The sequence below is a fragment of the Ictalurus punctatus genome, chromosome 1 (genome assembly GCF_001660625.3).
Source record: "Ictalurus punctatus breed USDA103 chromosome 1, Coco_2.0, whole genome shotgun sequence".
NCBI lineage: Eukaryota > Metazoa > Chordata > Actinopteri > Siluriformes > Ictaluridae > Ictalurus > Ictalurus punctatus.
Genome location: NC_030416.2, coordinates 14,837,791 through 14,859,988, shown reverse-complemented (window position 1 = coordinate 14,859,988; position 22,198 = coordinate 14,837,791). Strand labels below are relative to the sequence as shown.

The 22,198-nt window shown below is 41.3% G+C and overlaps 1 protein-coding gene across 4 annotated transcripts in view; it reads right to left on the bottom strand.

Moving 5' to 3' along the window:
• Nucleotides 1–3,310: 3,310 nt before the first annotated feature.
• Nucleotides 3,311–22,198, bottom strand: part of LOC108267550 (DENN domain-containing protein 4B) — a 36,909-nt gene continuing 18,021 nt past the window's right edge. For 2 of the 4 annotated variants that reach the window (XM_017471725.3, XM_017471735.3), the window contains exons 2-29: nucleotides 20,508–20,822; nucleotides 19,916–20,168; nucleotides 19,518–19,587; nucleotides 19,093–19,262; nucleotides 18,636–18,877; nucleotides 18,260–18,326; nucleotides 17,718–17,776; nucleotides 17,411–17,555; nucleotides 17,034–17,209; nucleotides 16,712–16,812; nucleotides 16,361–16,576; nucleotides 15,213–15,358; nucleotides 14,802–14,935; nucleotides 14,591–14,705; nucleotides 14,123–14,329; nucleotides 13,054–13,182; nucleotides 11,827–11,971; nucleotides 11,600–11,740; nucleotides 10,755–10,977; nucleotides 10,362–10,638; nucleotides 10,103–10,207; nucleotides 9,596–9,771; nucleotides 8,539–8,701; nucleotides 8,207–8,446; nucleotides 7,996–8,095; nucleotides 6,883–7,048; nucleotides 6,552–6,610; nucleotides 3,311–6,451 (exon numbers count right to left, since the gene is read on the bottom strand). In XM_017471725.3, coding sequence (XP_017327214.1) covers nucleotides 6,306–6,451; nucleotides 6,552–6,610; nucleotides 6,883–7,048; nucleotides 7,996–8,095; nucleotides 8,207–8,446; nucleotides 8,539–8,701; nucleotides 9,596–9,771; nucleotides 10,103–10,207; nucleotides 10,362–10,638; nucleotides 10,755–10,977; nucleotides 11,600–11,740; nucleotides 11,827–11,971; nucleotides 13,054–13,182; nucleotides 14,123–14,329; nucleotides 14,591–14,705; nucleotides 14,802–14,935; nucleotides 15,213–15,358; nucleotides 16,361–16,576; nucleotides 16,712–16,812; nucleotides 17,034–17,209; nucleotides 17,411–17,555; nucleotides 17,718–17,776; nucleotides 18,260–18,326; nucleotides 18,636–18,877; nucleotides 19,093–19,262; nucleotides 19,518–19,587; nucleotides 19,916–20,168; nucleotides 20,508–20,803 — 4,467 coding nt within the window. In that variant the 5' untranslated portion in view covers nucleotides 20,804–20,822 and the 3' untranslated portion in view covers nucleotides 3,311–6,305. The remainder of the gene's footprint in view (nucleotides 6,452–6,551; nucleotides 6,611–6,882; nucleotides 7,049–7,995; nucleotides 8,096–8,206; nucleotides 8,447–8,538; nucleotides 8,702–9,595; nucleotides 9,772–10,102; nucleotides 10,208–10,361; nucleotides 10,639–10,754; nucleotides 10,978–11,599; nucleotides 11,741–11,826; nucleotides 11,972–13,053; nucleotides 13,183–14,122; nucleotides 14,330–14,590; nucleotides 14,706–14,801; nucleotides 14,936–15,212; nucleotides 15,359–16,360; nucleotides 16,577–16,711; nucleotides 16,813–17,033; nucleotides 17,210–17,410; nucleotides 17,556–17,717; nucleotides 17,777–18,259; nucleotides 18,327–18,635; nucleotides 18,878–19,092; nucleotides 19,263–19,517; nucleotides 19,588–19,915; nucleotides 20,169–20,507; nucleotides 20,823–22,198) is intronic. The other 2 variants (XM_017471744.3, XM_017471751.3) reach the window with 2 other exon arrangements.

Sequence of the window (22,198 nt, the reverse complement as noted above, 5' to 3'; positions counted from 1 at the left end):
TGGTTTGGACCCATTTTGCTGCATCTGGGCCAGGACAATTGAAGGAACAAGGAATTCGAAATTATACCAGTGAATTCTAAAGGAAAATATCAGGATATCTGTGCATGAACTGAATCTCAAGCGAAAGTGGGTCATGCAGAAAGACAGTGACCCTTAGCACATAAGCTGTTCTATCAAAAAATGGTTAAAGAAGAATAAAGTTAATGTTTTGGAATGGACAAGTCAATGTCCTGACTTTAATCCAATAAAAAAAAAAATTGTGTAAAGTCCTGAAGGGAGCAGTTCATGTGAGGAAACCCACCAACATCCCAGAGTTGAAGCTGTTCTGTACTGAGGAACGGGCTAAAATTCCTCCAAGCCGATGTGCAGGACCGATTAACACTTACCAGAAACGTTTAGTTGCAGTTATTGCTGCACAACGGGATCACACCAGATACTGAAAGCAAAGGTTCACATACTTTTGCCATTCCAGATATGTAATATTGGATCATTTTCCTCAATAAATAAATGACCAATTATAATATTTTTGCCTCATTTGTTTAAATGTGTTGTCTTTAACTACTCTTAAGACTTGTGTGACAATATGATGATGTTTTATGCAGAAATGTAAAAACGTCTGAAGGGTTCACAAACTTTCAAGCACCACTGTAGGTATTTTACTATTTGAAGAAAATGCACACATGGGAAAGAGCTTCAGCGCTCCTGATTAACTAGTATAGATTTGATTTTATAAGTGAAATTTGCAAATTTGTTTGCAATATTCCTTGTTTGCAATTTTCCTATCAGAAAAACGCATGTCTTTAAGCAATTACTGCCTAAGGAAATTGCGGTTTTAATCGAAAAACCTGCTTGTTCATGCAATTATCTAATCAGCCAATCTTGTGGCAGCAGTGCAATGTATAAAATCAGGTCAACAGCTCTAGTTAATGTTCAGACATCAGAATGGGAGGAAATGTGATCATTCTGAATGTTATAGTGGCATGCTTGTTGGTGCCAGATGGGCTGGTTTGAGGATTTCGGAAACTGCTGATCTCATGGCATTTTCACACCCAAAAGTCTATGGAGTTTACACAGTGTGGTGTAATCCATGTGTAATCCATATCCAGTGAGTGGGCAGAAATGCTGTGTTGATGTGAGAGGTCAGAGGAGAATGGGCAGACTGGTTTGAGCTGATGGGAAGGCTACAGTAACTCAAATAACCACTCTTTACTGGGGTGAGCAGAAAAGCATCTCAGAAAGCGCATCAAATTTTGAGGCAGATAGGCTACAGCAGAAGACAACTTATACACGCACGCACGCACACACACACACACACACACACACACACACACACACACACACACACACACACACACACACACACACAGTGCCCTCCATTAATATTGGTACCCTTGGTAAATATGAGCAAAGAAGGCTATGAAAATTTGTCTTTATTGTTTAACCTTTTGATCTTAAATACTCTGCTCTCATGGATATCAAAATTGCAAACAAAACATGTTTATCAAAAATATCTTTGTTAAATATAGGTGTACAACAATTATTGGCACCCCATGAATTCATATGAGAAAAATATTTGAAGTATATTCCCATTAATATTTCACTTAATGGGAACTAGGAACAGGAAATTGTTCAACCATGACTTCCTGTTTCACAGGGGTAGAAATATGAGGTAACACATACACCAAATTCCCTTAATCATTCATAACAATGGGTAAGACCAAGGAATATAGCTGTGATGTGCAGCAAAAGGTTGTTGAGCTTCACAAAATGGGAAGTGGACAACGCACTGTGTGGACAAATCTCCAAGGATCACAGCTGGAGAACTGCAAAAGTTAGTTGCATCTTGGGGTCAGAAAGTCTCCAAAACTACAATCCAGTCACCTACATCACCACAAGTTGTTTGGAAGGGTTTCAAGAAAAAATCCTCTACTCTCATCCAAAAACAAACTCAAGCGTTTGCCAGACACTACTGAACTTCAAATGGGGTCGGGTTCTATGGTCAGATGAAACCAAAATAAAGCTTTTTGGCAATAAACACCAGAAGTGGTTTTGGTGCACACAGAGAGGTAGCCATATGGAAAAGTACCTCATGCCCACTGTTAAATATGGTGGTGGCTCTTTAATGTTTTGGGTTGTTTTTCTCCCAGAGGACCTGGACATTTTGTTAGGATATATGGCATCAAGGACAAATATTAACAGATATTAAATGAAAACCTGACTGCCTCTACCAGAAAATGGGCCGTGGTTGGATCTTCCAGCAGGACATTGGTCCAAAACATACATCAAAATCAACACAAAAATGGTTTACTGACCACAAAATCAAGGTCCTGCCATGGCCATCCCAGTCCCCTGACTTGAAACCCATAGAAAACCTGTAGGGTGAACTGAAGAGGAGAGTCCACCAGCGTGGACCTTGAAATGTGAAGGATCTGGAGCGATTCGGTGTGGAGGAATGGTCTCAGATCCCGTGCCATGTATTCTTCAACCTCATTAGGCATTATAGAAGACTCAGAGTTGTTATCTTGGCAAAGGGAGGTAGCACAAAGTATTGATTAAAAGGGTGCCAATAATTGTTGCACACCTATTTTGTTTTTTGGATAAACCTGTGTTATGTTTGTTTGATAACAATGAGTGGAGTATTTTTGTGAATTTTTTTAAACAAAAGATCAAAAGGTTAAACAATAAAGACAATTTTTCATAGCCACATTTGCTCATATTTACCAAGGTTGCCAATATTTGCAGAGAGCACTATATGAGTGTGTGTGTGTGTGTGTGTGTGTATATATTATATTTTATATATATATATATATATATATATATATATTATATATTATATATATATATATATATATATATATATATATATATATATATATATATATATATATATATATATATATATATATATATATATATATATATATTATATATATATATAAAAAACACACACACACACACACACACATGTTTAGTAGAGGATTTAGAAGATGGTCTCTTAAATTATTTTTTCCACTAAATATTAAGATAAGCTTCATTCTGCTGTGCTCTTCTGGTTTCGAATCCAGTTCATGTTTCATAGCCATTTCATTTATGGCTCAAGTCCCTGTTTATTGATGGTGAATTTTCCTGATATTTCTATATACACACACTTTATAAATCTGTTGGCTGCAAAGATAAATCTAATTAGTGCTAAACATGAATGTTTACATTAATGTATGAGGGATTTTAATGTTGTCAGGTCACATTTGGGATGCTGTTACACCATGGCCAAACCAATCCACCATTACCAAAATCAAACAAAACACAACCATGAGTTTGTTTGTTTTTTAAACATTAAAAAAAAAGAAATTCACGACAGATCTCACATCTATATAAATTACTACAGCAAACACAATACATCTTAAATATAGCTCTGCGATCTTGTTTTTCCATTTAATTTTAAAAAATAAAAACTGTCTCAACACAGATTTCCTCTTGTTGCAGTCAGATGCATTAAAATACAGTGAAATCATTGCAAACCTTTCCAGTAAAACTCCCTTTGGCATGCTGTCCCCTGCTGGTCATCATTATACAACACGGCACAACAAATTGGCAAGAAAGAGGACTTCATTCCTGAACAGGAACATACTTTTGACTCCCCCCCTTTTTAACCTCTAGCTAATTCCTAACAATAATGTCAGTGCAGATTTCTGTCCTAAGACTAAACATTACACAGCATATTCCTACCATTATGACCTTTCTATACTGAAATGATTATAGTTCTATTAATCACAGCTTTCCAGCCCTATTTTGCCAAATATTCAGAGGAACATGTAATGACTCATTTGCAAACTCTATCGCTCTTTGTTATAAGGTGACTTGCTCCACACAGAAACATATATGCACTTCACCACTTTAAACATACATGACACATAAAAGTGACTCGTAAATGACACCACGGACGGCTTGCAGAAATAAAGAGAACAGACACAAAACAGAAGCGTTAATTAAGAGCGAGGAGGTAAAGGAAAATTTGAAGGCCATTGTCACATTATAAGGCTGAACTTTGTAATACAGGATGGCATTAAAACAGCTCATCGAAGGATGTTCCTATTAATATTGCTAAATGATCAGAAGCCACAGTGATGGAGGAGAATTCAGACCACCTTGGCACTCATCTATTGCCTAAACACATGTTTGAAACATCTGAAAATGTATTTGAAACGTTACATCAACCAACTGCTTTCAGATCAGTAGTGGAGATGAAATGAACTTTTATATGCAGAGAGACGCACTGACACCATGACACCCCTCCAAAACTTACTCCCAGAGTGAAATAAGCTGTTGTTATAAGGCCATCAGGGAGGATGATTCATTCTCATTTAAACTCTGTGTCAATGTTAGGAGTGATCATAGAATCAGTTTAGCATTGCAAAAGTCCTGCTGATACGAAAAGAGCTGTAGTTTAGTCTGACTGTACTGTGTGGATTTAACGTCAATGTGTATGACTCTGGTACTTGGCAGTTGTGCGAGTATGCAGCTTAGTGAGATGCGTTTCTTACTGCAGAATACGACACAGTGCTAGGGGGCTGAGCTAGGTGTGTATGTGCCTCTCGGAGGCAACTAAAAACATTTCACAAAAGGCAGAAAGGGCTGAAGAAGCACTAACACACACACACAGCTGTTCAGTGGTCCAGCATAAGTACAGCATTAAGCATAATGTAGGTTTGAATGTAGTTTGGCAGGAGTTTGTAGCCAGGGGGTGGGGTTTTGAGTATGTATTATGGGTTTAATGACTGGTATGTCACAACTTTAGCACATCTCCCACCTGGTATACATTTACCATTATCCCTTGAGGTGGACTACCTGGGCGGAGCCGAAACAAAGGTCCAGGAAGTGGAATCAACTCTGTGTGTTTCTGGCTGGATAACTGCTGTTGATAGGTGTGTTTTTCCGTGTTGTATAGCATCTCATGGTTTAGGGTTTATAGGCAAGGTAGGGTTCATTTTAAACATGGGAAAATGGAAATGTAAGGCTTTTTTTGTTTGTTCAATAAACATCTGGATGACTGAAAGCTGAACACACACACATCAGCAAGGCTCATACACACATACCGCATATTTAAAACAATAAAATCAGACTGCAAACAAGTAAAACACAATAACAAAACAAAACAAAAAAAGGAGGTAAATTCCAATTAAACAGTCTTTTGGTTACAAGTCTTTCGCAGGGCACCGGTCCTAATGTTCAGATACATTATTCACACCACTCTACTGCATTGTACCCAGGCGTTCAGTCTTCAGTGCTTTTTTTTGGGTTGCCTGTTATACCAATCACCTCTGTGCTCCTGTTTTCATATGAAGAGCCGTATGCCCTCCACGTCACAGACTCAGTCCGTACCACACTGTAGCTCCCATTTGGAGTCTTTCCTCTGCTTCAGTTGCCATCAGTCAGAAGATTCATCCCAGTGTTGTGGTGAACCTCATGCACTGAGAGTTCCTCTCTCACAGCCTAATCGCTAGAGGCACAGCTAACCACAAGTAACAGAAGTCAATAAGACGCAACATAGAGAGAGGTTAAAGAGAGCGGAACTTAAAGGGTTTTCAAATGGAGGCTGGTCTGGTAAGCTACAATCTCTCTCTCTGTCTCTCTCACACACACATATATATATACACATACAGAGAGGCAGGATTACAGAAGGTGCACTCTTAAAGCGTAATGGGATGAGGAGGCCTTGTCTGTAAAACAAATGGTATATATTGTGATGCTGGTATGATAACGATCTGCTCATCAGACTGACGGATAGATCAGACTGCCACTGAAGCATGATGGCAATGTCTGGTTTACTTGGCAAAGAGAAGACTCAGCCCAGCAGTGAATGTCTACATTTCTGCTGTAGGACAAATACAAAGATCTGTTCAGACATGATAAAATGAACTGAGGAAACTGAAAACAAAATAAAAATGAACAAAATAACTCATTCTTGGCCAAAGAGAATAGTTATCTCGCCCAATGAGTTCTATCATAAGTACAGCGTGCCTAAAGCTGCAGAGCGACAGGAGAAGAAGGGCTTCAGAACAACGGTCCACTGACTGTCATATATATATAGATGTGTGAGACTCGAACTAAAGGCCCAATTAGGGCTGACTTTGGAGGGATAATTGCAGGAGGCAGCCACTGAGAGAGAGAGAGAGAGAGAGAGAGAGAGAGAGAGAGAGAGAGAGAGAGAGAGAGAGAGAGATAGAGAGACAGAGAGAGAGAGAGAGAGAGAGAGAGCGAGAGAGAGAGAGCGGAGAGTGTCTGAGCTGTGGAGTGAGTGTCGACCCTCAGCAGTCCAGGGGCACTAGGAAACAGCGTCTACAGTCCACAGCTTTGGGGCTTGGTGGCTGAGCTCTCTTCCTCCTCAGCTCATCATGGCCCAGGGAACTACTCAGCCTGGCGTAAGCAGCCTTGTACCTCTTGTCAAAAGCACCTGGAGTGCAGGGAGACATAATCAATGTGACAGAAGTTGATATTATTTTAATTGACTTGGTGGCATGACTGTTCTCAGTTGTTGATGTTAGTCAACTTACCAACATGGTCTTTGCCCATAGCAGCCAAAGTAAGAAACAGAAATTCCCTGTACAAACTCCTATGAACAGGAAAGCCAAGTTAGTGAGAGTGTGTCATGTGTTTGAATTTGTTACAGACAACTTTAAAGTCCATATCCAAAGTTATCTCCTAAATCTCCATCAATCTCCTCAATTTAATCTGGCCTACTGTTATTCTAAAGCATAGTGTGTTGATCATTTTCCTTCATGACTGATGGCCGTGCACTGATGTATGGGTTAATTTTCTAGCTGTTATCATACAGCATAATATGATCTCCAGATTTGCTCACATCAAACCGCATTACATCCTCACCTCTGTATCCGGGGAGTGCCTTGCTGCTTGGCGATAGTGTCCAGGAAGAACGTGATGGCCTTGTGTACCTCATTCATACCGACACAGCGCAGTACTTCCTCCAGAAAGCTCAGAGTGAAGGGGTGGTTGTGTCTGCGCCATGCGTAGTTACGCATCGGCACTCCACCTAGCAAAACATTAAGGTTTTAAAGTAAGGCTTAGGGCTCAATTTTAGACACAGGAAACTTAAAGGATAATATGAGTATCTTCCTGTTTGCAAATGAACATTCCTGCATTGATGCAAGTGGTGTGGTGCAATGACGACTGTAACGTTTGTAATCTGCTGGTGCTGTGGCTCAAAATCCTGTTCATGTTACTGTCTGCTAAGCACCCCCTCAGCACAGACACAATGGCAAAACGCCATTTTCCTCACTTATAAATCCTGTCCCATTTTATAGAACCCAGTTTTGTGACCGTATACTATTTATGATGCCACACTTCAATAAAAATAGGATACTTTGCCTAAATACAACACACTGAATTGCTTCCTGTTCAGTTTTAACAAAAAGATGAATATTTGCTAATACAACTGCTATGTATCTAGAGAGTGAAAAAAGAGCATGATCAGACATGCAGAAAAAAATGCAGTTGTCCCAGTCAGCCAATTCATTCTAAATCACTGAAATATAGATATAAATTCTACAAGTGAAATCAAATTCAATATCACTACCAAAATGTGTCCAAATGAGCTGTTGCGGGACACTGATATTTAACTGGATATCACATCAGCACACATAACCATACCTCCTAAAATGAATTCAGTTGGCCCCAACTCTGTTTTACACTTAAGCTACCCTTTGCAAGGATACCAAAAACAGTCTCAGATATATTTGTCACACCTACATGCACAAACACTGTAACAGTATGCTTTATTTTTGGGTTCGTGTCATGATAAAAAAAAAATTGGGCCCCAAGATTAGTCAATTTGGTGATAAACAACTGCAAATTCAGATTTTTTAAAATGTTACTGTTAACAACATTTACTTGGAGCTTAAAAGATATGCAGATCTGTTGGAAAATGAAATTGTTGAAGTTCAGTATGCATTGTGTCTGCATGAATGCGATTCTTCTTACTGTGTATTCTCCAGAGGATATAGAGAGGAGGCCAGTAATCCGTATCAGGCACCAAAGTGTCCCACAGTAACCTCACCCTTACTGAAGTATTCTCAGGGCTCTAGAACACACCACACCAATGTTACACAACCAGATCTACTTTGTGAATTTTCATGTTACCTAACATCTGTGTAATATCCAGTGTAGGAGTGTGTGTATGGTTCCCTGGTACCTGTGAAATCTGTGATGCTAGTGGAGAGGCCCGCACCAGTTGCAGCAGATTGCTGGGGAGGCCAAGGCGAGTGAAGTACCACACCAGATTCCAGAAGAGGATGGAGTGGCTGTCCAGTAATTGGACCTGAGAGAGAACGCTCTCTCCTTCGTTCTCCAAAAGACTTTCCAGTTCCTTACGCAAGACCAGAGGGGTCAAGTACGCCACTGTCACCTGAGGGGAGCCACCCAAACGCGAGCTCTAAACACAAACGAGAAATTGCACAGCGTCAATCAATTGCAATACACTTGCTGAAACAGAAAATTTGAAAAGAGCCGATAAAGCATTCTTACTAGAGTATTACAGCTGCTCTCGGAGTATGTGCTGGTCTCTGAACTGGAGTCATGCTCTGTCTCACCGTTATACAGATGTTGCAGAAAGCCATCATGTCCACTAGGGGGCCTCACTGCACTCTCCACCTGATCCTCCATGTTCTGGTTATTGTGATACTGACTGCTTGAATATGGCCACATACATATACAGAGCAAAAAAAAAAAAAAAAAGGGAGAGAGAGAGATTCAGTGTATAAACTGAATCTTCGCAGCATCACATCCAACCCCGAGTTCAAATCCCAGCTTAAAACGTATCTATTTTCTCAATATTATCGGACCTAATCCGTTGCTATACATCGTTCTCAGTGACTATACTATCTGTACTGTGTTTTTCACATTTTTTGTCCATGATTGTTCATTGTTTATATTTCATTGTACTGCTATTGTAAAGCGTCCTTGAACTCTGGAAAGGCGCTATATAAATTAAACATATTACAAACGTTTCAGTACAACCACTGTGAAATTCTAAAACTGTATGTATATATATATATATATATATATATATATATATATATATATATATATATATATATATATATATATATATATATATATATATATACACACATACACACACACACACACACACACACATTCCTTCAGCTTTATGGTATCGAAACCAACTGTTGTGAAATGGTTTTGAAAAAAGTGATTAAATCTGTACTTTTCATACTATGCAGCTAGTACTGGAGAATGTTCTCATTATCAAGCAATCACATAATTCACACAGAGGATGCTAATTGATTTGGAAGAAAAACGTAGCTGCTCAATACAATTCAGATGGAATCAAAATGAAATTAATAAAAAAGTCGAAGTTCATGTAAATGACCAAAGCAAAGCTATGAAGCAAAATTTGTTCAGTCTGACAACCATAACTGTTTATGTAACAACTGAAAAATAAATGTTGTTCTGCTTGTTTATTTCTGACATTTCAGTCTCTATGGATACAGTCATCACATTTTGAATTAAGAAGCAACACAATTTCTAAAACAGAGCTGCTATGCTCAGGATGTGTTACCTGCTGACAGGCCCAAGCTCACAAATCTCTGCATTAAGCAGTGGTACGAAGGTTGCTGAACAAAATGGGCAGCTGGAGTTAAGATTGGAGTCATCAGATGTCCAGCCTGCCATGATCTCCTCATCATACACCAGCGAGTTACAGCTCCGGCAAAGAGTACAGCTCGACATCGACACCTGCGCAAAAAAAATGACAGCTTTATATCTTTATGTCCCCTATTTTCACAAACCACCATAACACCATAAAGCACAACAGTGATCATTAATCATTTTCATTGTTTAGAATTGTATGACAATTTGAACATTTTCTTCTATTCAAATATGTCTTTTAATGTTAAAGTGTTTTTGTATGAACCTTGAGGACATGGTGACTGTTACTTAACTGGTGACAGTTGTGCTTATGTCAGATCAGGATATGAGTCAGACATTTCACAAGTATAAAAGAAAGGGAGAAGAAAAGAGGGAAGTTCTGCATAAAACTTTGGGTTTTTCTCCTCTGTGAAATTACCTCAAGCCCCACCCCTTCCTGTGTCGAATCCCATGACTTCCTGAGTGAAAAACCAGAAATTGGAGGGTCTGACAGGTCAATGTCACTACCTACAGACAAGGAGCTCTGGAAAACAGCAAAGGCAAATGACAGTCAGTACCTCTACCTGCTTGTGTTACAAAGTCCCTAAAACATCTTGAAAAGCCTATGAACTGAAATGTTATTTTGCACTGATATTTTTCTACTGTGATTTTACAAATGGAGTCAAGCTATTTCTGACCTCTGAGGTGGCATTGTATAGTCGCTCTCTGGCTTTCAGCAGCGTCTCGGTCACCTGTGATTTGCGAGACTGTCTCTGTTCAGATGATTTGCGTGACGGCCCGTTAGCGGCAGGCCGTCGTTCGTCCACGCTGGCTGCGCGGCGTGATGAGTTCCGGTGACGCGTGGGTGTGAGAAGCTGCTGCAGTTTACCTGCCAGTCCACGATTCGGGGACAACACGTTATTGGAGTTCTCATCTACTGCCTTGCGATTCAGCGTTTCTCGCTGCTCTGCAGGTCTGGTGGATGAAGAAACCAACGAGGGAAAAAAAAACCCGTAATCGACATAGGTTACAAAACTATGACTATTATCTTAACTGTTTATAGTTAAAATGATCTCTTGATCTGCATATACCTGCCATCTCTCTCGGTTGGCTGGCACCTGCAGTCTGTATCTGGCTCTTCACACTCTTTGTAAAAGGTGGACAAGCAGACTTCACTCCGTCGCACTCTAACAAAGTCATCAGGGGGAACTGGGGAGGGTGTAACCATATCCCGAGGACTAATGGGAGGTTTGCGGGAGGCGGGGTCATCAGTGCTTTTGTTTTGTAACATTGCTTTCCTAACTAACGCAGATTCTATGGGAAAATGCAAATAACATAGATTTAATTAGATTAGCCCGATAGCGATAGATAGTGTAAATGCATTCTGCCTGTATTATTTACTAAGCAAATATCCCGCTCACATAAAAAAAAAAATGTTTTTCTTTCATGCATATTACACATATCAGTGACTGGCATGTCTTGGTTTAAAATAACCCCCACATAATGCTCATCAAAAGCATCAGAGGTTAAAATTCACAGCAAACTTTACACAGTTTAGTGATTTGCTAAGGGCATATTGCAACCCACACAGCATAGCAATATCAATTTCAAACTATTTTTGCAGCCATGTTTGTCTAAATCTCTGGCAGTCAAGATAGAATCATGAAAGCTAGTTTTATATGTAGTGTGGTTCTGGTGATTTTGTCAGACTCTGAATTGATAGAAAATTAAATGGATTTTGACTTCATATAGATTACTGCCATGTGCATGAGCGCAAGGTGTATCCAGAGTGCATCATTTCTGTTGGACATCTCAAATTTACAGAACAGTTGTATATGTAGCAATCTGTATCCTTCTGTGAAACTGAACAGGAAGCAGTCATACTAATAATACTACTAAGTATCTAGAAAGTAATAAACATTTGCCTGTCACTTACTGTTGGGTCGCATACTGCTTAGACTGTTGCTCTTAGTGATGGGACCAGTCAGCGATTCGTGGCTTGAACTTTCACTCAAACCGCTCCAGCTGGTCTGGCGTTTAAGAGTGGAGTGCAGGTGAAGATTACAGTTGGAGTTACCTACAACACAAAAAATAACTGAGCTTCTAATTATGAGCACAGCTACCCTACATTTAGTTGAGCTAAACTGTTCAAAGCACACAAACCTTGTGTTGAGCTAACAGAGTTGCTCTTTTGCCTGTGTTTGATTGGTTGCCTGAACTGTGCCACAGCCAAAAGAACGTTGCGAAGCTTGGCCCATCGAAGGCGACCTCCTTGATTGGTGGATGGCCACTTGCTCTCCAGCACAGCCTGCAAAGAAAGGTGAAGAACTGTGGGTTTTCATACTACTGCTATGCAGATGACACTCAACTCATCCTCTCCTTCCTTCCCACAGACACTCACATTGCAGCTCATCAGCGGAAACGTAATCTCAGCAAAACTGAACTGCTGTTCATCCCAGGTGATTCATCCCCATGTCAGGAACTTGCCATCTCCCTGGACAACTCTATAATCTCCCCTTCGGTTACTGCAAGCAACCTTGTGGTGCTAATCTAACACACTCATGTCGATTTCTCCTCTAGAACATCAGAAGGATTCGCCCATTACTATCGATACAGTGCTAGTTCAGTCACTTGTCATTTCATGACTGGACTACTGCAACTCGCTTCTAGCAGGTTTACCTCTGAGCACCATGCGACCTCAGCAACTGATGCAGAAGGCAGCTGCCTGACTTGTTTTCAACCTTCCTAAATTCTCCCACACCACCCCACTGCTAGGCTCCTTCTACTGGCTTCCTTGTAGCTGCCCGCATCAGATTTAAAACACTGACGCTTGCCTACAAAACCAAAAACGGACCAGCACCCACATACCACAAAGCACTTATCACACCCTGCACTGCACCACGCTCCCTCTGATCCTCTAGAACCGCTCAACTGGTCCCACCATCTCTCAGAGTACAAGGAAGGTATGCATCAAGACTCTTCTCTGTTCGGGCACTTGAGTGGTGAAATTAACTTCCTCCAGCTATCCGAACATCTGAGTCACTGGCGATCTTCAAACAACATCTTAAGACCTACCGCTTCCTAAAGTACTTAAATTAGCACTTTAAAAAAAGGGTGTTGTCTGTGTGCTTTTCTCACTATAGTACCTCCCTAACAGAGTTTTTAGACTGATGATATTCCTCGTCTGTGACCTAGTGAACCAGTATCAGGATGTATTTATTGAAACTTCAAAGCACTTCTATATGTTGTTCTGGATAAGGGCGTCGACCAAACGTAAATGGTATAGAGTGGTAACATTTAGGGGTACTGGATTGGGTAAATACCAATCCAGTTACAAAGATACAGGTCACTGGCATGTCAGTGATATCCTTACTTTTTTGGAGGACTAACCTTATTGTAGTACCCGTACGTGATGGCGTTAGGAGTGATTCCTGCTTTCTTCATCTCCAGCAGGACCCTGACAGCAAGCACAGGTTGCCCGTACTGCCCACATAGCTGCATTAGGATCCTGTAGCACACCTGCAACATGCACAGAATGCTGCATACTGTCAGTGAAATTAACTGACTTTTTTAAATAGCAACTTACCACGCTCCATAGTCCCAAGGTTAAATCATTGGATGCTTACAGAAATTATTTTGTTCAAAAATGGCTTCTCTACACCTGTTACAAGACGAAACGGTGAAATGACCAAGAGCACATTTGTAAAGAAATAATCAGTCGGCCAACTCTAGTTTATAATATACATCAACGTTAAATGTAGCATGACTAGCATGGACCAAATTTCTGTGCTGAGAATGAGACAGGAAAAAAAAAAAAAAAACCCAGTTACTTAAACCTCATTAATAATGGAAGCCTAGGGGTAGTCGATGGGGTGTCAACAGATGTTTAGGCAAAGCATATTTTTACAGACTGCTATTATAAATTCCTCAAATACATTTGCAAAGTAAACTCTAAATCAGTAGATTTTGTGGTTGACTAAAATAGGGCCATAGTCACACTTGAGTTAAATGTGCAGTGAGGATTTAATACTGAAATTTTGCACATTAGTATTTAGACCTCAGACGTACCTACAGACTTGAGCACTATTCAGAATGAGAGGGCTGCACACCCAGGGTGGAAGCTGAGTAAAACGTAGGTGTGTCTCAGTTATGAGTGATTCTGACCTTGGACTTGGGCTCATGTGAATATTAAGTTCAGCATGACCGACAGTTTGATGTAACCACAATATGTCAGCCTGAAATATGCGCTTTGGGCTGTAAATACATTCTAAAATACTACAGAATGGTATTTTAGGACAGCATAAAAACATAAATATATGACACAATTAATTAAGGAGACAGCATTGACACTGCTCATCTCGAGAACTGAGGGGGTAAAGGGAAGTTGTGTACTCTGGAGTCATGTAAAAGGGCTTTGTCACACTCATGTTATGTGTCTGTGGTTGGTATGAGGTCTCACCTCGTCAGGTAGCACAACCTTCCGTGTCTCCATGTGCTTGAGCACCTCATAAGCAGTCTGCAGTGCCCGCACCTTGGTGCTCTCAGCCCGGACAAATGTGGGCAGGTAGATAAACCACAGACCATAACAGTGGCCCAGTAGACACTTGGACCACATGTCTGGTACCGCCGAGTACTTCTGCGCAAATTTCTGTGCCAGCTTGATCTCCTGCAGAACAGAACAAACAGAAATAGATTACACCCACACAACACATATTGTTATCATCCTCCACATAAAAGACATTAAAGTACACACAAAAGCAGAGTCCATCAGAAAGGAAAAAAAACATGCGTGAATAAATGCACAAAGATAATTTGTGTAGATTTAACTGAACTTTATGCATCAAAGGTATAGCCAGCAGAGAGGGAAGATAATGAAACAATGTTTAATCAGGTGTCTACATCTTTGGATTCAGTGGGTAAAGTGTACCTGTTTGGTGCGGCGAGGGGCGGGACTGTTGGGGGCACTTCCCTTCGCTGTGGTACGGAGCTGATCCAGAGGCCGGTCAAACAACTCAGGATGCAGAACAGGAAACGTCTCATAGCTAAATCAATGCACATACACAAGTTAAATAACAGAACATACTACAATATGCTGTAAGTGCACATGAAGAACAACTAGATTGTGTGTCAGGGCTAACCTGTAGGGTGCAGGGCATTCAGAGCCATCAGGTTCTTGAGGCTCCTCTGGTGGCATTATAAACACTGTGTGCTCTCCACTGTGCGTCTCATCAAGATCTATCAGCCTCACCTCCTCTGGCTTCTCCACATCCACCTACACGGAAGAGAACATGAGAGAGGAGAGAAAATTGAGAAACAGTGAGTGTGGGGGTGAGAGAGAGAGAGAGAGAGAGAGAGAGAGAGAGAGAGAGAGATACACATACAAGATATATTTCCATCCAAGAATTATTATATGATATAGATATTTGGATAGAAACATGGCTAGTGTGAGACTGCTCAAATCATGTACTTTATGGGGGGGGCGACGACTTTCTTTTTACTAAATAGTAAAAGTATTTTCAGTTACAAAATACAAAAAGTATCATACAGACCTTCTGAACACACTCATCAAAGAATTCAAGGCATGCGTGTCTGTCGCTGACGAAGGAGCACTCCTCTATAAACTGCGTGAATAACTGAGTCTTGGTTAGGAGGGAATAAAACTTCTGCTGTGTCCGATCTCGAGACTTTAGAAACCCTGAGAGGAGGAGAAACATAAAAAAAAAATTCTCATTCGTGTGGCAGACTCGTTCCACACTGGCGCTTCTCATCCTAGCCAGGAGTGTTATTTCATTAACAAAAACTATGACGGAAAATGTTCATTGATGACCTTTTTCCGTGACTGAGACGAGCCGATGACGAGACTACAACAACGTCATTTAACACTACCTGTGACTATATCAGCATACAATATTGTTGAAGAAAAAAGATGAGTCTAAAATGTAGTTTAAAAAACAAAAACTTGACCAAAATCTCTCTATTTTTATTGACTTTTTAAAAAAAAAAAAGTAAGCTCCGCACATAAATGTCATTCCTGCATATAAGTGTAGCAGGAATGCTCTGTGCGTGGTTGTGCAATGTTGACTTTCCTGATTGGCCATAATACCTACAAGCTGCAGACAATGGGAACACTTCACAGGACCGATCAGACCACCTCAGATAAGTTAAACGAGTCTTAATGGAGCCGAAAATTTTAACAGAAAATTTCATATAAATAAAGCTGTGTGCGTGTACCTGAAATGATCCAGGTTTAATCTATTTTGAACGCACTTATTCAATTTCATTTATTTTCACTACCATAGCTTGCTAAGAATTATATGCACAGTTATGTTAGCCTACATGTGTATTACAAACAGAACCGTGGTCAGCAGTTATATAGAGATATGTAATGTTTGTAAAATGTTTTAGCAGTCATTTATGCAGATTCTCCAGCCACTATGGACTTTTACTGTATCACTCAAGAAAGCATATTGTTTGGAGGCGACACAAAATAAGTGTAATGTTATTATATATTATAGAGGTATTTATATTTATATGTTTATATTGAATCATTCACATCATTGAAATTAACAGCGGGCTACCAGCCCTGACTCTATGACAGTACAATTTAGCTACAAGTCAGTACAAGTCAGCAGATCAGCTACTAACTCATCAACAGATTATTAGCATTTAACTGAGTTTGAGTAAGTCAGGAGCACACCCTGCAAATTGAAGAGGGAGCTGCAGTCAGTGGTTCTGTCTGAGGGAGCCTGGGTGATGGGCAGGAGGTAGGAGCGATAGCCTCTGAGGAGGCAGCTCATAAAGCGCAGGAAGGCCTCCTGGATCTCCAGCTCCAGCTGCTTTTGACGCCCATAGATCAGGTCATAATCCGTCAACAAGAACTCTAGGGTTGCCTCTTCATGACCGAGGGTACAGCCTAGAGAGAAAAGAAGTAATAGTTTCAATCTTTTTCAGAAGTGACTGAATCTGTCCAGCTCTCCTTTTACTTTCTGGTATAATTTATATTGACAGGTGGAACTGATTTAAAAGTACTATATTTTTTCATACTTACTTTTCTCCAAAGTTTTGTGCAGGTGGGTGAGTGAGCTGAGCAGGATTTTTCCATGTTTCCTGGGTAAAGATTTCCACGACAAGGGTTTCTTGTCTTCTGATCTGAAAGATTTGTTCAGTTTTCATTTAGTTTGTCGCTGTTGTCCACGGTGATAAAAAAACGAACTGCTGTTTTAGAATTACTTTATATTTTCAGAAGAAGCAACAATGATAGCGGTGCTATTTCTGTTTCATTATGCTACACTAGAGTCAAACATTTCCAGCATTGAGCACACCGGACTGTTGTGTAATCGGTTGCTAGGACAACAGGCAAACGGACTCACTGGAAAATAGTGTTGGTGTCAAGGTCAACACACACCACATCTGAAGGAGGGTCGTACAGGTCAAAATAGCTGGAGTGAACGCCCACGATGAAGGGCATCGGGGCGCACAGCACATCTGCACACCGTAGCGGGCACAGTGGGATGTACGGACAGGGCCAACGCAATGGAAACGTCATCTAAAAGAGGGGTGGAGAGATTCATTCAATCAATTAATTTGCTAATTGGAAATCAAACAAAGTAAGAGAAACCTGCACACAGCACCGAGTGATCGCACCAGTTAATAAATTGGTCTTATTTCAGCATATATTGTGCCACTATTATCAAACCAAGCACACAGACAGAGTGAGAGATAGTGGGCATAAATTGGAGATCCTGACCGACACCAGGGCTTCACTGACGGAGGTCAGCACATCTGGCCGGAGGGAATGTAGCAGCAGCTTGTGCTCAGTAAGGACAGCCAACAGCAGGGTACATGCGTTCTCCGGCCCCAGATTCTGCAAGAGTTTCACAAAGCTGGCACCACTGCAGGCAGACAGCACACATTTAGGATTTCAAAGCAGAACGGTGTTGTCAATGCAGAACTTAATGAAACAGAATTGGACTGGCATCTACATGTCTAAAAACTGAACACAGACCAAAGATGAACAATCCCCAAAATAGCTGAAACAGGAGGACCAGGTTTACCTCAGTGGTAAGGGTGAGGACACTGGCTGGCACAGTAGTAGGTTGTCGTATGGAGAGAGCTGAAAAATAAATAAATCAATCAATTAAAAAAAAAATATGGCTGCATTGCACCACTGTTAACTCCATCTGCTGCTTCATCAACACAATACCATCTTCACCCATGCTTCAAATTATTCCTTGCTCATCAATTGGAGAATCAAACATTATGTGAATTGAAGCAAACAGGCAAATGATTCTGATTGCATCAGGATTTGTATTTGCTGGGATCACAAATAACTGACCTAATCTTCTAATGATTACACTGAGGCATCATAGAACCCTCTTTTACCCTGTAACGTGACTGTGCGGTCTTTAAGCAGTGATACCATCAAACTCCTGTGGAGGTAGTGAGGTAGTTAGTGATGTATGCACACACAACTCAGAAACAGAGCAAAAAGTATCAAAAGCAGTGACAGCCCTATGCAGGTCTTATTTGTCATTTATTGGCGTTCCGGTCATAGTTCTACTGTAACCCCTCCAGTTATGCAGTGCATTAGACTCACCTGTACCAGAATGCGTGGTCGCTGTGGTGAAGGGAAGGGTACGTTGTGCAAGAAACTTGAGATATGCCTGTAAAGAGACCATTGTCCGCTTCTATTAGAGCTCTGCTGGACATAAATCTCAAAAATGAAAACACTGATCAGAATTCCGGTATTCTTAATATAGAGCAACTGCATGACACACGCAGATAAAACGGCTTGTAATTTTATACACATTATGCTCACACTAATAAAAACGAAAGTCTGTTTGAGCCCAAAATCTAATCGAAGCAGTCTTGGCAATAAACAGGGCAAACACACAGTGCATTAGCACTCATACCATACATTTAAAAAAAAAAACAAAAAAACAAGAAGCTTTAATATGTACTGTTAGACTCACTTCTCAATGGGCAGCACATGAGGTCCAGAGATGGAGTAGCGATAGATGAAGGTGAGAAACTTCTGGAAGACGGTGAAGAACGGCCAGTGGGAGAGCACACACACGCTCTTCTTCACCTGCACCATGCGGTTAGTGATGGGTCGGTGGTCCACAACACTGACCAGCCCGAGCCGCAACCGCTGTCTTTCAGAGAGAGCCTCCCTTGGGTACGCCTCGTAGAACTGGATAGCAGCTCCATACACCTAAGAGAGAGAGGGAAAAAACGAGACACTAAATCAGGACAGGTGAAAGAAGCAGAGATCAGATTACTCCACAGAGGAATAGATCTTCTTGGTAAAATCAAAGTAGATAAGATCAGTCGAAAAAACACAGCAGGTCATAAAGGATATTGCAATCAAGACAGCAATAGTTAGAGGAACAGGTGAGAGAACCTTCAGGCAGAGGTGGAGTAGCTGACCTTATCTCCACTTGCGCTGGTGAGGACAAAGGTGGAGAAGACAGGGAGTTGGTACTTGGTATTCAGTGGCCAGCTCTCTACAGTGACACCCATGGGCAGACAGAAGACAGGGACTGAGTCCGGCAACGCAAACGACTCAAGATCCTCCTCAGGGTAGCGGCTGATCAGCCCTGAAAGTCACACACACACAAACACAATACAGTGTTTAAAGAGAACCAGCTACTGATGTTAAAAGCCACCAAAAAGAGGTCAACTGACCGAAGTGACAACCATTCCTGATAAGGGCTCTAATATAGTCTTGTTTCCTTCTATTACACTTCCCTCTACCTGCAGCTGACCTCAAACCTTGGAGCTTGCACATGGATTGGTTAAAGCCTTAACCACATGAGACAGGGACCAAAAAAAAAAAAAAAAGTGGCACTCACCTGCCTCATACACCAGGGCGTTGGCTTTCACCACAGCCCGCTTATAGCACAGGTACAGCGCTGGGCCCCACTGTATAACATACAAAAACAAACACATGAGCACAAACCCACACACACACACACCCACACCCAGAGTCAACTGTTATCCAAAGACAGATATTCAAATCTTATTCAAAAACAGGAAAGCCAAAACCACATAAAACATAAATACAGAAAAGAAGCTTGATGGTAGGGACGAGGAAAAGAAAAAGAAAAGAAAAAAATATTGTAGAAGCACTACACAAAGGATGTGCTGAACAAAATAATACAATATGTGAGCAATAAAAAAGGGAAAGTGCACAGTCTAAGAAAAATCTGAATGAGAAATTAGCTGTATGATGGACAGGGAGAAACTGTACCATGCCAGTGTTCAGGTTTTTGTCCACTTTGCAGAAGGTGTGTGGTGCCACTTCTCCCTTGCTGGGCATGAGTAATGAGATATCGGTCACCCCCAGTGTGTTTAGGGCCTGTGAGTCAGGGGCGCGCCGAAACATGAGGAACGTCTTATGGGTGGCAGGCCCTCCTGAGCTCAGACTGGCACAGCGGCTGTACGGTGTTGTCTCGATCACATGCCAACCCTGCTTCACGGCCTCTTTCCCATCATACAGCACACTGGGACATGAGAGAAAAATTACTATACATTTACGTTTGTAAGTTCTAAGAAATTCTGCAAATCCACAATCCCCCCAGACACAGTGTCTCGAGCCATCACTCACACAATCTTGAGCAGCCTAAACATTTGCTCACTGGTGGATTATAAGCAACTATATAGTGTGACAATGCTGTTACACAACAGTGGATTGAGAATGCTATAGAGCAAATTGAGAACCGTGTTATCTGATGGATCAAGGCTGAGTTTGTGATACAGATTAAGAATGTTGTAGCTCTTCTTTAGCAGACTGAGAAGCTAGTGAGAGTGTGTGTATGAGAGTGGGGGGGGGCATGTCCTACCCGAGCTCCACAATGGGCGGTTTGTCATGGCTGCGTCGGTAGCAGAGGAACATGTGTGGGTTGTTGATGAGGCCGGCACTGAGCTCAGCTGGATGGCCCCCCAATGTCTTCTCGATGCATGTGAAGCCCTCGGGCACCTCTTCTCCAAGGCCACGGGCGATCACAGCCAGGTCGCTGATGGGCTCCATGCCACGGCCACCTCTCTGCTGACATTCCTCGTCTGGTGGAGCCGAGTCGCCCGCCAGCCCCGCCACCACAAAGTAATCCACCAACTGAGGACATTTCTCCTCGGTCATACCGCCTATCTACCCACCACTGAGAGAGAGAGAGAGAGAGAGAGAGAGAGAGAGAGAGAGGGAAAAGATGTAATCCCTGTTCAAACATGCACTTTTATGTGGGAATTTAACGGAAATGAATTAACAGCAATAAATATCCTAAAACATGCTGAAAACCTTTTATCCAGCCGATTCAAAACATTAGCACAGAGAACCAACAACAGGAAGCATGAGACATGAAACAAACATATAAAGAACATGAGATACTGGAGTGATTTAGAATGGAGAGTGATTTGAGGGCAAAATTCTTTGTCAAATGAATGCCACAGTATGGGATGTAGTCAGTTATTAGCAGACTCTCCAAAAAACATGCATAAACAGAGAGAAGATGCAGGTGTAATGTAGTGTTGAAATGTAAATTCTGCCAAATCCATTATTATGTGTCACATTCTATTTAAGGAGAAACACATGGCAAATGTGAATGTGTGTATCCATATCAATTACTGTGTGAATGTTCCATCAGATGTCACTTAATTCATTCAACAGGGTTCACCTGTGTGCAATGAAAGTGTCATATTATCTCAATATAAATACATCTGTCCTTGGAAGGATGCAGAGTTTATCCTTCTAACAATACTCATCACCCTCAGAACACCATCTCCACAGTGAAGCATGGTGCTGGTAGCATCACGTTGTGTAGATGTTTTTCCATCACCAGGGACTGGGAAAATGGCTGGGGTCGACGACAAGGTGGCTCAAATTCAGGACAATCAATCTCTTCCAGTCTGCAGAAACTTGAGACTGGGCAGGAGGTTTACCTTCCAACAGGACAATGACAAACAAACTCGACAGATGCTGTTCACACAATGCCACCTTCCAACTTGATGGAACGTGAACAAATCTGAGCAAAGATAGCAGAATCCTGATGTGCAGAGCTGACACAGACATATCCTAGAAGAGTTGCAGGCAAAGAGGGTTCTACCAAGTATTGCCACAGGGGGTGAATACTTAGGAAACCAAATGTGCCTTTTAAAAGTTAGACATATTGTGTAAATCATATTGTAAATATCCAATATCCACTTCAATTCCAGGTTGTAACAATACGAAATGTAATACATCTTTGGGTCAAAGGGTCATTTCTTTTCGAGGTGCTGGAGACACAACGCAGGGTCAGGCATAGTACAGCATTCCTAAAGCAGACAGAGTTAAGCAGCCTGCTCAGGGACCCTGAGGCAGCTTGGAGGTGCTGGGATTTGAATGAAAAACCTTCTCATCAGTAGCCCAGATCCTTCACCACGGAGTCCCTACTATCCTTGCTCTATTACAGCACCACACATCTCAGGGCTGCATGCAATTGTTTATTTCAAAATGCTGCAGCTGCCATAATAGCAACGTGCATAACATACAGAGTTTAAA